The sequence below is a fragment of the Coturnix japonica genome, chromosome 4, assembly GCF_001577835.2.
Source record: "Coturnix japonica isolate 7356 chromosome 4, Coturnix japonica 2.1, whole genome shotgun sequence".
Taxonomy (NCBI): domain Eukaryota; kingdom Metazoa; phylum Chordata; class Aves; order Galliformes; family Phasianidae; genus Coturnix; species Coturnix japonica.
Genome location: NC_029519.1, coordinates 29,816,515 through 29,829,527, shown reverse-complemented (window position 1 = coordinate 29,829,527; position 13,013 = coordinate 29,816,515). Strand labels below are relative to the sequence as shown.

At 37.9% G+C, this 13,013-nt stretch overlaps 1 protein-coding gene across 6 annotated transcripts in view; it reads left to right on the top strand.

Moving 5' to 3' along the window:
* Window positions 1-13,013, top strand: part of FBXW7 (F-box and WD repeat domain containing 7) — a 151,538-nt gene that overhangs the window by 51,093 nt on the left and 87,432 nt on the right. For all 6 annotated transcript variants that reach the window (XM_015861319.1, XM_015861322.2, XM_015861323.1 and 3 more), the window contains exon 2: window positions 7,805-8,362. In XM_015861319.1, the coding sequence (XP_015716805.1) occupies window positions 7,874-8,362 (489 nt within the window). In that variant the 5' untranslated portion in view covers window positions 7,805-7,873. The remainder of the gene's footprint in view (window positions 1-7,804; window positions 8,363-13,013) is intronic.

Genomic DNA, 13,013 nt, shown 5'->3' with positions numbered 1-13,013 from the left:
AGTTGCTGGGCTGGTGTATTGGCTGAGGCCTTTAATATGTGGCTTTTGTCAGCCTCAATAGCTGAGCTTAGATCCATGATTCTAGCAGTGAAATTTAGTTTGCTTTTATTGAAGATATTTAAGTTTCTACTAGGTGTTCATGTTACAGTCATGTAGATGTTCGTTGGCCTTGGGCTGCCTGCCCTGGAAGGGTGTGCAGGCTGCTGTCCTCAGAACAGGTCATGTTAGTCGCTTTTTGTGGGCTGGCAGCACGGTATCGGTTTGCTCTGACTGGTGAACTTTTTTGACTCTCCTGACTTTGTCTGGAGGGGGTCTGGGGGCTGATGATGGGGCTTCACCACCAGTGTTCTGTGGCAGAGGGGCGATAGCATCTTACGTGGTGTTAGTCTCAGAAGAGGGTCTGTCTCCACTGCCTGTTATTTCATCCAGATGTTCTGTTGCTGAACCGCGCTTCTTAATCAGTGACTGGAGTAAGATTCACAGAGAGCTTTCTTAAGGGCATTAAACTAATAACAGTAAGTGCAACCATTTCCATTTTTCCACCGGAGCCTGTTAAGTGTCTGTCTGGGCAGAAGCCAGAGGTTTTTTTTTTTTTTTGACGGGTTGGGTTATCTTCCTCCTTCAAACCAGGCAAACACTGTGTTGTTCTGCAAGGTTAGAGCTTCGATCTGCTCCCGGAAGGGCTCCCAGTGACGCAGAAAACATAACGCAAAGTAGCCAGTGTGTGTCCAGCAGTGTTCTGGGGATGTGAGGTTAATGAGAAGCCATTTGCTGTTTTCAATGCAGAGTGGAAACCGTAATATATTTTATTTTATTGCATAAAAGTGAGATGCCAAGAATGGAATTGTTCTGCTGTGTCCCAGTAGTATGTGACCTTGTTTTACTAAAGTCTTAATTCTGTGAAAGATGCAGAGAAAGCAAACAAACCAGCATAGTAACAGATTTCAGCAAGTCTGGTAAATGCTGCCATTCTTCATTAATTGTATTTCTTGCTTTTATTAAAAGGAAAAAAAAAAGGTCAAAGGCTTTGTGTCAGATGTTAATAAACAGGCACTTAATGAGTTCACTGACAAATTCTGTACGAAGTACATGTTTCTTGAATTCATCTTTGAAAACTTGAGCATTTAGAACTGAGCCAATATTACCACACAGATACTGCACCAAGTCAGATTGAATACACGCAGCTGAACATTTCGTAAGGTATGAATTGGGACAGTGGGCAGATAGATATTCTTCATAAAATATCTATTACTTGTTCTTTGACTGTAACCTTAAGGGAATGGTTCTGATCTGTCTTTTTCTCTCAAAATGGTAAAACACACTGGTGTTAGTATCTTGCGTTGATTGCATGAAGTGTAGTTTCTTTCCCAACCTGATCCCCAGCTACCTTTTCTTATCTCAGAAATTCAATTTATAACTCTACTGAATCAAACTTAAGGGAAAAAAAAAAAAAAAGCAACAACAACAACAACAAAAAAACCCAAACAATTTGTCTGTAATAAATTGCAGCCTTTTACTCCCAGCTGCATTAGCAGTGCCAACAGAATTACTTAATTTTTTTTCCCCTAGCAATTAGGGCTACATAACAGCTGAACATTATAGATAATAATCCTTCAAACTTGTTTAATGAGTAGGGAAATGAAAACAAAAAATGCAAATAGAAATGTTAAAGTTGCTTGCAATGGGAGATATTGAATTTTAAACACTTCTAATAGTTTAAATACAGATATTCTTCAGTTCTAGTCACCAGCCTTGATTCATGCTTTCCTCAGCTTCTAACCTACAGTGTTTACCTTTCTTTTTTAACCAGTGGAATGCTTTTTTGTGCAAAGTGTGTGTTTTCATCTTGTGCTGTCGTTACACACTAGAGCTGTTCATCTCAAACAGTTCAGAGGTGCAGAAGAGTTTAGTACTTAATATCAATTACTTCTCCTTCCCCCTATATAAACTTAATTAAATTCATTTTAAAATGAACAGTTGCCTTCTGTCTTCAAGGTCTTTTCTCCCCACTTGGACTGAATTTTACCTGTCTTGTCCATCTCTTCTGTTCTGTGTTCCAAATTAACCTTTTTAGTTCTGCATGTTTGCCCGTTTGTGCTGCACTTCTGCAGCATTTCAATTAGAGATTCTGTCCAAGAAATCATGCTACCATTTTGCCAGAAGCTGACACCAGCCATCTGCTAAAATTGCAGTTCACTATCAGTAAAACCCATAATTTGGGGAAATGGACCCAAAATGACTTTTATGATTAGTGGACAGGAAAGAAACAGAGACAGAGAAGTCAGCTGGGTACTCTATAAATTACTTTGAGGTTTTTAGACCTAGCATCGTAATGGCAGCACTCATGCTGCCAAATGCTGTTTTGCTTTTACCTTCAAATACTTTGCATTAATAATGAGCAGCTCTGCTTGGAAGTTATTTGTGTATTGCTCTTATGATGCTGCTTTGCACAGCGACACCATGCTATGTACCAATCTGTGAGAGTGAATTCAGAAAGCAGTTCAGCCTAACACAGTGCTGAAAATCTGTAGGGTTTTTTCTGTTGGAAACTCACTGCTGCCCTGAGGCTATGTTTTGTTTCCAAACTGTTGCAGATGCTAAAGCAGGATTTATGTTAAGGTGGTTTTGGCTGTGCCAGCTACTGCCCTGTGCGTTAAGCTAGGTAGTCTTTTTCTAACTCTACACTCCATCTGCATTTCACCAGCGTCTGCTCTGCTGGAGCAGAGGGGAGGTTGCCTGCGTGTGTTTCCAGGCAGAGGCAGGCTAGTGGCAGCTGCATTTGTGCATAGTGTTCTGCAGCTTTTAATGTGTGTGTTAAACTCAGAGTATTTTTCTATTTTAAGATGTACTGGTGATAATTTTTTTGTCTTCTTACTAAGCTGTTACAGTGAGTAGCAGTTCTCATATTTAATTCCATTTGGAGTTTCTTTTGTATTTAGCATAAATAAGAGTTGTTATGGTCCTGTTGCTAATAAGTGGGCATGCAACAGCATCTTTAAATTTGATGGCAGTATAATTATCTGCCTGCCTATTTTTCCGGTCTCAGCACTTTTCAGCCTGTTTGCTGCCCTACTAATGTAGCTGAAGATATTCTGTTTATGTTGCTGTTGAGCATTATCTCCTGTTGCCTCTCATGGTATATTTCATAGATGTAAAATGATTTTTATATTGTGAATATATAGAGAGTGAATTATATCCATTCACTCTTCCTAATAAAATCATAACAATACAAAATCAAAAGTAAGGAGTAACTTTGCAATCTTACTGTTAGCTCTAGCTTTCAGGGAGCTAAGGTGTATGAGTTGGATTCCTGGTAAGCAGATATGAACTCTCTCCTTCTTCTGTAACCCTGCGTTTGTGTTGTTTGGGATGTACATGCCTTTTGAAGACAAGGACTTACAATTTTAGTGTGATGTGGTTATTACTTTCAGCAGCATCCTCAGTGGATCACTTGTCCATATTCCTCCTATCATCACCTCATGCTTATTTCATGGTATTTTGCAATAATTCTCATCTTTTTAGTGTCAAGTTTTAAGGTAAAAACATACCTTGTAGAGAAGTCGAATCAATAAATGATTTTGTTTTGATATTTTTCTCCTTTTAGAAGCAAGGAGATATGCACATTTTTTTTCCCAAATACTTCAAATAGAATTTCTGTTGCACAGAAGTGTTCTATATAAAAGATCTGTGGTTTCCTGTTCTTCTGTTTTGTGTTGATTAATTTTGTCAGCGAATTTCTACTATTAGATTTCATAGAGTATGTGTACATGAACCTCACAGGTGCTTTGATGTAGGTGAATCCGTGTCTGCCTGCCTTTACAGAACAAGGCACATGAACATGGCACCTTTTGCAGCTTTTCTGCCCACTGCCACTGTCTGTAAGGATTTGGGGAATCTACCTTGAAGAGGTCAGGATTTTACCATAGTGGCTGAGGGGGGTTTTATCCACCCACTTCAACATGCTTTACAATGTTCTTTGTTTCTGAATAGGAGATAGATGTTAAAAGTATAGAAATGATGCTCATATGGAAATACTGTGGAAGAGTTAAATATAGAGCAAAAAAAATGGCAGATCCATAAAATGAAAGAATTTACTAGTGCTTCAGTAGAGTATAGGGAAATATCAGAGGTAAGTCACTTAACCTCTGATGTTTCCCTATACTCTACTGAAGCACTAGTAAATATACATGAATTCACATAGAAATTACTCCTATTTCCTAAGCTACTCATTGTGATGTTATTGTCCAGTGGGTTTTGAATACTGTTTCGTGTTTTATCTGGTTTTATGTACTTTACTTGCATCTAGTAAGGGAGCTAGGATTATGTGATGGATCTTTCACAACCTTTCTGGCTCAGAGTTAAAGAAAGCTGAGCTTTAAATCACTTTCCAGTGGTCCCTCATTTAGGAGGGGAGGTTAGGCTTCATAGACTTGATGAAAAGCCTCAGAAGGTGGAGAAAAGGTTGGGAGAAGAGGTAATGTACACAAGAAGATGGGAGGCAGCTGGACTTAATTAATTTTGAACAGGAAACATTGTGCGGGTCTGGTTTTTTTTTTTTTTTTTTTTTTTTTTTTTTTTTTTTTTCAATTCACTGAATGTTTAATCTGTTATTTCGTATGCTGTCAGCTGTATGTTTGACAGAAGTCATTAGAGGAGCAGGTACTTTTGAGTTTTCCTGGTATTTCTGTAGCTCCATTCTTGCAAGTGTAGAAGTGTTAACCAGCTCCTGCCCCTTCCAAGAGGGGCAGAGGTGCTTAGGTGGGAAAGGAGAAGCAGGAGCACTGTCCTTTGCCTCAGCCCAGGGTGGGCGCTGTGGTGGCAGGTTGGCCTGAGGAATGTCCCTGAGGTCTCCTGCTGTTGCTTGTTGTTTCTTACATGTGGTTTGAACAGCTGTCTTTCCAGATGAAAACACGACATCTTAGTTCTCTGGTAGATGATTTGTAAATGTACGTAGTTCTGTGAAATAATAATCCCATACTGTTTCTTATCTACCTTCTATCTGGAAATGATTGCATCTTGAGTATTAGCTGGCTGTAGTTAATTCTGAAAGCACTTATGTGACAGAAGGCAGCTTTAATTTTTCAAATCTCTCAGATAATGCACATCCGCCTGTGCTTCAGCAAATGTATCACCTCTGTGTATTGATGCTTTCTGATGTAGGACTGCTTGTAATTAATTTTTGATAAAGTATTCTACAGCCTTCTGGTAAAACAAAAAGTAAAAAAAAAAGTTGAGTTCATTTAGATACAGAGTTGAACTGAAGTAATGTATGGCTGAAGCTAACCTTGTGAATTGACGCTCACTGCGAAAAAATGAGGAATAATTAATAATACATAAAAGAACTAGCATGTGCTCACTTGATTGGCTGCAATATGATTTGGGCATATTATTAACGGTAACAATTGTTATTTTTGTCATGTAAGCATTTAGCAGAATTGGATGTATTTATTACTTCATTATTTTCACGCTGTTGCTTATTGATAAAAATTGAAAGTAAGTTTTAAATTATGGAAACAAGTGCAGCGTTTGCAGCTTTATAAAGTGTGTCCTGAACAGATAATTGGTGCATTTATTTATAGTTATATTGTTGTTATTAAGGAACATGTTTAAAACTCCTGGGCTTGATTTCTAATTTGCGAATTGTTTGTGGTAGGAGTTAAAATGGCTTGATTAAGAAGATTTAAATTCCTTGTATGATCCTTTTAAAATTTATTTTTAAATGTTTTATTGCTTCAAAAGTTGCAAATCTTTTCACTTTTTGTAAGAAAATCTGGATGTGACAGCAGCATACTTTAATGCCTTAACTACCTAGTAAGCCTGATAAGTAAGTTGTATTAAACTCAGACTATATACACAAATAAATTTGACTGATTGGGAAATGGAGTGATTAAATATAGCTTCAATATGCTAAGGCTTCAGGGGGAAAAATTAAAACATTTTTCTTAGAATGATCTCCTAATGACATCTTTCTCCAGTGCTACTTAGTATGTACAGTGTTCTCTTTTGATGCCTCTTGCACTCAACGTTAGAGTCATCAGCTCCTGTTTTGGGTCATGTATATCCCAGTGCCTGAACAGTTTTATTCTGCTGGTAATAGCAGAATTCAACATAGTCATTTGTGTCTGTGCCTTGACATGTGCAGCATAATTGCCTTTTACTATTAGCTTCTATTTTGTGTATGGGAGCTAATTGCTAGCAGGCAATTTCTTGGATCACATATTTCAGCTTCTCAGCTCATAGGGATTTATTGGGGGCAATTGTCACTTGGCTAGACTGTAGAAACTTGAGAGCCACATTTCTGAGATTTAGGGATTGCTTCCCTGCAGAAGAGGAGACAAGTGTGCAGGATTTTTATCTATAGGTTCTTCTCCAAACAAGATTTTAAAAGCAGATCTAAACTTCTGTGGCTTGTGCATTACAACACAATAAACTGTGGTTTCTGTTACTTTCCTCCCCACTCAGCAGTAAGCGTGGTGTTTTTAAATGTTTAAATGTTTAGTTGTTTTTTTTTTTGTTTTTTTTTTTTTAAACAATCAAATAAACTAGAACACCGAAATAAAAACAAACCCTTGTGTCTGGTAGAAGAGCTTCTTCAAAGACTTTTCTTTGGCAGCTGGGAGAGTAGTAGTAGATTGGGTTGGAGGGAGACTGTGCACTCATGCTCCTTTTCTGTACAGTGCTGTGGTACTTTCGGAATCTCTTACGACTCAGCATGTCAAGTATGTGATGTGCTATACATACACTTGAGAACAGAGGTTCTACAAATAAATGCTGATTACTTTCTCTTGGTACATATTTTCACTTGCAGCCTGTGAACCTGGCTGCTAGTTGAGCTCATGTCTAGTATCACATACTTGACAGAGCCCTTGAACCTTGGGCGGCTGGATTCATGAAGTGGTGTCTGGGAAGGAGGAAGTGTAGAACTGGAAAACTGAATGCCAAATTTAGTGTATAGCTGATGGTGTTATATCCCTCTGTTCTTGTGTTCTGCTTGCATCCGCATCTGTAGTTGGATGTGTAGATAAATTGGAAGTTGTCTCTTGATGTTTGACATTAGTATTTATTCAGTTTCCTTAATGCGTACACAAATTGAGCAATCTCTGTGCTCTTACCAAACCATTCTTGTGGCTTGTTAAATTTTGGAGTCATTGCTTACAGTGATTATAGTCTATTAAGGCACAAGCTGTTTCTGGTCTTCAGGGGCTTGTGATCGCTGTGTGTTTGTGGCCGATTTAAGCCGTACCACTGATAAGGCCATTCTACTGTGGGTGCTCTTTTTCTTTTTTTTTTTTTTTTTCTTTGTTTTTTTAATTAAAACAAAATTGTTGTAAGAAGACAGGAAACTTTCAGTTACGCCTGACCTGGTCTTATGATCTAAGACCAAAACCAAGTCATTAATTCTGAGTCAATTGCTAAGTCTTCAATCAAATGAGAGGGAATATATAATGACATTTGAAAATGATCATTGTCCAGTTTTGAGCAAATTATATCTTATGATTTGATAAATGAACCATTGTGTGTTAATGATTCTGATGGATTTTCTAGAAGGGCAAGTAGTTTTGAAAACCATCTGAACTAGAAAAATCTAATGCTTACAGAGCTCCTAATCAGACTGTGTGGTAGTAGGAAGGGCTGTCTTGACACAAAGTTGATACATAACTGGAAAAACTTAGTGTGCAGACTAATGAAAATTACTGCTTGGAATTAGAAATTGTTGGGAATAATGTAATAATTTTCAGTGCTTCTTGATTTAATCAAAAACACAGCTTAACATTTCCCACATTTTCTTTTTTTGTCTCTTTAGAATGTGAAAGCATTTGCATCTTCAGATAGCCTAGCCAAGGTCCAAGAAGTAGCAAGCTGGCTTTTGGAAATGAATCAGGAACTGCTCTCTGTGGGCAGCAAGAGGCGACGAACTGGTGGATCTCTTCGAGCTAACACATCCTCAAGCCAAGTAGATGAGGAGCAGATGAATCGGGTTGTAGAAGAGGAGGAGCAGCAGCAAAGACAACAACAAGAGGAGCAGCACATTGGGAGGAACGGAGAGATAAGAGGAGAAGAACCTGGGTTTGATGACAGACCTGAGTCCCAGCAAGAACAGTTAGAAGAAAATAACAATAGACTTATTGCAGTGGATGAAGAATCCACTTGTAACCAGGAGGAAGATGATGATGAACATGCTGGTGATCAAGAGGAGGAGGTGGAAGAGGAGGAGGAAATGGACCAGGAGAGCGATGACTTTGATCAGTCTGATGACAGCAGTAGAGAAGATGAACATGCCAACAGTAACAGTGTTACTAATTCCAGTAGCCTCATAGACTTGCCTGTTCACCAGTCTTCACCATTCTACATAAAGACAAAGGTGAGAAACATTTTTTTTTCTTGTATTTTTTATTGTGGTTAACATTGGATTTTGGGAAATAATTTGCATATCTAGATCTAAACTAAAGATTTAAAATAAAGCAATGATTTTTTGTTTCCTAAGGAACTGAGTTTATGGACTGTATAAATCCCTGGTAAGCTATAGCTTTATAACTGTTAATAAACAAAATATTTGCATGCATTTGACATGACTAAGTACTCCTTTAAAGGCACTGGAGCTTTGAAGACTATTTTAAAAAAGAACACTTTTTTAATGGGTACTTTCATATACAGACTGGTGTTTAATAAGACCTTCCAGGGATTATTTGTGATGTATTCTTTCCCAGAGCAGGCAAGAAGGAAGGTAAGCAGTTGTGTGTGCGTGGTGTTCTATGACATCTGGTTCTAAGAGTTTGTTGTGAAAAGTTACAGAAACTTTAAGGTCTTTCTAGCCAGATCACATTGTTTGCATTGACAAAATATAGATCTTAAAGGCAAAAAAAAGCCAGTCATTCAGTTATAAAGTCATTATATAATGCTGTATTCTATCCTTCTTGTAAAGAGCTTATATTCAGTGACTGCTGAAAACTTCCAATTTGTAACAACATTTGAAAATAATTATTAACATTTTTATTGTTACAAGTTTAACTTAACATGTCAATTCCAATGTTTACTGCTGTTTGCAATGTTTTTTACTAACTTTAAGTTCTATTAACTTCGAGCAGCAGAAACATCAGAAAGAATGGTGAAAGCAGTGGTACAGGATAATAGAAGGGAGGATTAAGCAAGTGGCTGTGGAAAAGTGTGCATGCCAGTTTTTCTTTTTTGTTTTGTTTGACTATGAGCATAATTGGGGACAGGCTGAGAGAGCTGAGGCTCCTCAGTCTGGAGAAGGCTCCAGTGGGATCTTACAGTAGTGACCTTCCTGTAACTGAAGGGGAGCTACAGGAAAGCTGGGGAGGGGCTTCTTATAAGGGCACATAGTGACAGGATGAGGGGAAATGGCGTTAAACTGAAAGAGGCTTTAGAATAAGATTTATATATCAGGAAGAAATTCTCTGTTGAAGGTTGACTCATCCCAGGAAACTCAAACCTGATAGGCTTATTACAGTCATTGTCAGATGTAAGCCCAGCTCTTCAGAGGCACGCCGTGCTGCTCCAGCGCTGCTGCTAGCTTAGTCTAGTTGTATGAAGCAACACCGATGGCAGTTGCCGTTTTCAGCACTGCCAGATACCAGGGTATAATTCTGAGACTGGATAAAACAGTATCGGCTGCTCTCAGAACTGTCTTTTATGAACTCATGTTAACTTCTTGGTCTCTCTGTTTTGCCTTTTTTTATGCCTTATTTTCTCATAAACTACTTTTTCTAAGCTGATTTTTTTTTACTGTATCCCAGTGGCATTTGCCACCCATTGTCTTAAATTTCTACTTGACAATATAGGTGACAGATACATTGTGCTTGTTGATGGTCAGTCTTTGTTGGATGCCTGCTTGTTATATCTTCTATTGCCATTGCCCTGTGATTACTTTGTATTGCTCGAGTTCCTTAGGAACACTTGACTGAAACATAAGCAAACTGATACGTTTACAGTACATTGGATAGTTTGTAGCAACTTCCCTTAATTGCTTTTGTCCTTCAATAGGTGTGGTATTTGTAGCACTGCAAGGACAGGAACATACATTTGGTAGTCACCATCTGTCGGAAGTAACTCACATAAATTAACAGTTTTGCTTACTTTAGATCTGTTTGTATAACTGTATTAACGCTGATAAAATGGTACTTGTAACAAATAAATCACGTCAGCTGTATTATTACTTGAACTGATGTATATGCCATAGGTGACAACTGGCATGTCTTTGTGTCAAGAACTGAAATCAGCTTTATTATCAACTCTGTTAATGCTGCATCTGCCACTGCATTAATTTCTCTTGGACAGATGCCTGCATTTTAGCATATGGTTATCCAGGTTGTACTTAATTTCCTTTTATAATTTTTTTCAATCTACCACTAGAATTACTTTAAGTTGGTAAAATATTTTGGTTGTTCTAGCTCTTGAAAATAATTCAGTCAGTTTTACACACATGCACACACATGTATATGTATGCCATCTTTACCTTATTCCATTCTGTCTTTTTGTTGCTTAATTATTTTTGCAACTCCTTGTTAGCTTTTTTAATATTAACACTGTCATCCTCAGTATACTTAAATCTGTTGTTTTTAATCATTGTTTTCAGTTTCCATCAAGATGAGTTGGTTTTGGTTGGTTGTTTTGATCTTCCCTTACTTGGAGGACTATTGGCATCCTCATTATTGTAGAAAACAGTGTTTCTAAACAGTTGAAATAATTGGCAGATTTGCTTGGCTTTGGTTTTACTTTTGACATAAATTGTAAAAGGCTGAAAAAAAGAAGTCATCGTATATATGTATAGTGATATATTAGTTTCTCTTCCTATGAAATTCTCTATCATGTTTCACATTGAAGCTACCTCAGTTAGAAAAAGTCACTTGACAGTGAATAAATAAATCCTGAGGATTAGCTGCATTCCAGCAAATATTGTCACAGGTTTTTATAATTAAACAAAATAGTTATAAAAGTATGTCATCTCCAAAAGCAATTATGTGCTCAAGGTCAAATTGTAGTAATAAGATGCGTTTCCTTTCTTCTGCTTGCATGCTTAAAGTCGGACTCTGGCAAAAGAGGAAAAATACACAAAGATTATATATAACCTAAAAGATGCAATTTATTACCTCTGTTGCAACATCATATTTTCTACATTAGGAAGTTGGGAGATATCTGTTCCAGCTGGGGCAGCCGTCTTTAAGCTTGAAGTCTGCATCTTGCTTTAGGCAGAAAATTCCATCATGGAATTTAGTGTAAGTTCTTATTTTCATACCACGCTGCCTAATTCTTCCTATGATTCCAGGAGTTATTTTGTGTTTTTCCACAAGTAGACTTTTGAAGGAAGAAAGTACTGAAAGTAATTTCATGTATTCTGTAAGGACCCAAATTAATCTCAGAGAAGAGGTAGAGGAGCAGGAGTGTGTGGCTGTGCTTAATGGTTCTGAACAGCAGATGCTGCTCAAGAGGAGGGGTCCTTGTAGGCCTGACAAACTCTCTTAAATGTTTATTTCCTTTTTTTTTTTTTTTTTTTTCCCCTGTGCCACAAAGCTTACTAACTAAGCACATAGCACAGAAATATTTCTTTCACTTTGATAACCATAGCTTGTGCAGGATGTATTACACATCAGTGAGTGTGGCACCTCCTAAAGGGTCAGGCATTCTGCCAGGCACAACCTTGCACTGTTTTTCTGACTTTGTGTTGTGTTCATTGCTAGTCACGGGTTCGGGGGCTGCGACTGTTTTGGTTTTGCTGGTTAACCTGAGCTTCCCAAGAATCAGAAAACAATTAGCCAAAATGAGGGTGGAAAAATTCTGAAGAGGTGTATGGTTGGCTCTGAAAACGCCCCTCTCCTCCCCCACACACCCCTTAAGCAGTTGTCATATTTGAGCATTTGCTACTTTACTTAAACTGATAAGAGTATTCCTTTCATATACAACAGTGGTAAAGTCTGCAGAGCAGCTGAAATTTCTTTTAAAAATGCGATGTTTATATTAGTTTCCTCTGATTGCATGTTTCATATACTTAGTGCGTATTTGACCATAAAGTCACTGGATGGTGTGTGTGTCTATCACTCTTATTCCAAGGCTGCTTTTTTTGTGTTTATTTGTTGACCCAGGAGAGTGGTGAGGAGACCAAATGAGCTGACTTGACTTCAGTGGCACTAGGAGAGCATGTGCCACAGGACAGCAAACACAGAGCTATACTCAAATTATTGTGGCTGGGCTCCTACTTTATGCAGACTGGGAGAAAATTTTTTACTCTGAGGTGCTGGTTCCATATAAAATATATTACCTGGTTTTGTGTGGAAGGATGATATCAACTTTTAAAGCTGGAGGAAAATCCGAGACTACTGCAGGGAAGATTGCACTGGGCAGTTCATGTCTGTGTGAACTGAAATGAGAATCTCTGTGGAAGTCTATACATATTGTCAGAAATTCCATAGTAAATTAAAAGCCTTTTAGAGATACAGGGGAAAGAAAAGGATAATTAGAGCAACACTTATCAGAAAGTGGGTATTTATTTTGCCTAGAGGCAGTGCCCTCAATTTAGAGGATGTCTGGGTGTTACCTATAGGTGAGGTGGTTGTCTTGTGCTGATGTGTGTTAATATTTTTCTGTTTCTCAGCAGCAGAGGGTGCTGCTCTTGCTGCACTGCAGTCTGACAGAGAGTCATACTGCAGTTCTTTGCTAAGGTTCTTCCTCTTTCAATCTACAGAATAAACATAACTGGAACAGAAGGACTCGATGTTTTTGTGAAGAAATCTGTGTCCAGTCTATGAAGTGATGTAGGGATACTTCTCAAAAACAAGTAATTAAGCATTTCCAAATGGCAGCTTGAGTATTAGAAATGTGGTATATATTTCTCTGCTGAGTGCACAAAACTGAAAAAGTTAATGCTATTAAGAAATCACTTTTTTCCTTTTTTTTTTCTTCTATAACAGGGATTGCACATAAGCTATCTGTTCTTCATGCCTTTCGTCTCCTAAGGTGTCTAACAATTATCAAAGTGCCTTACAGAGTTTTAAACA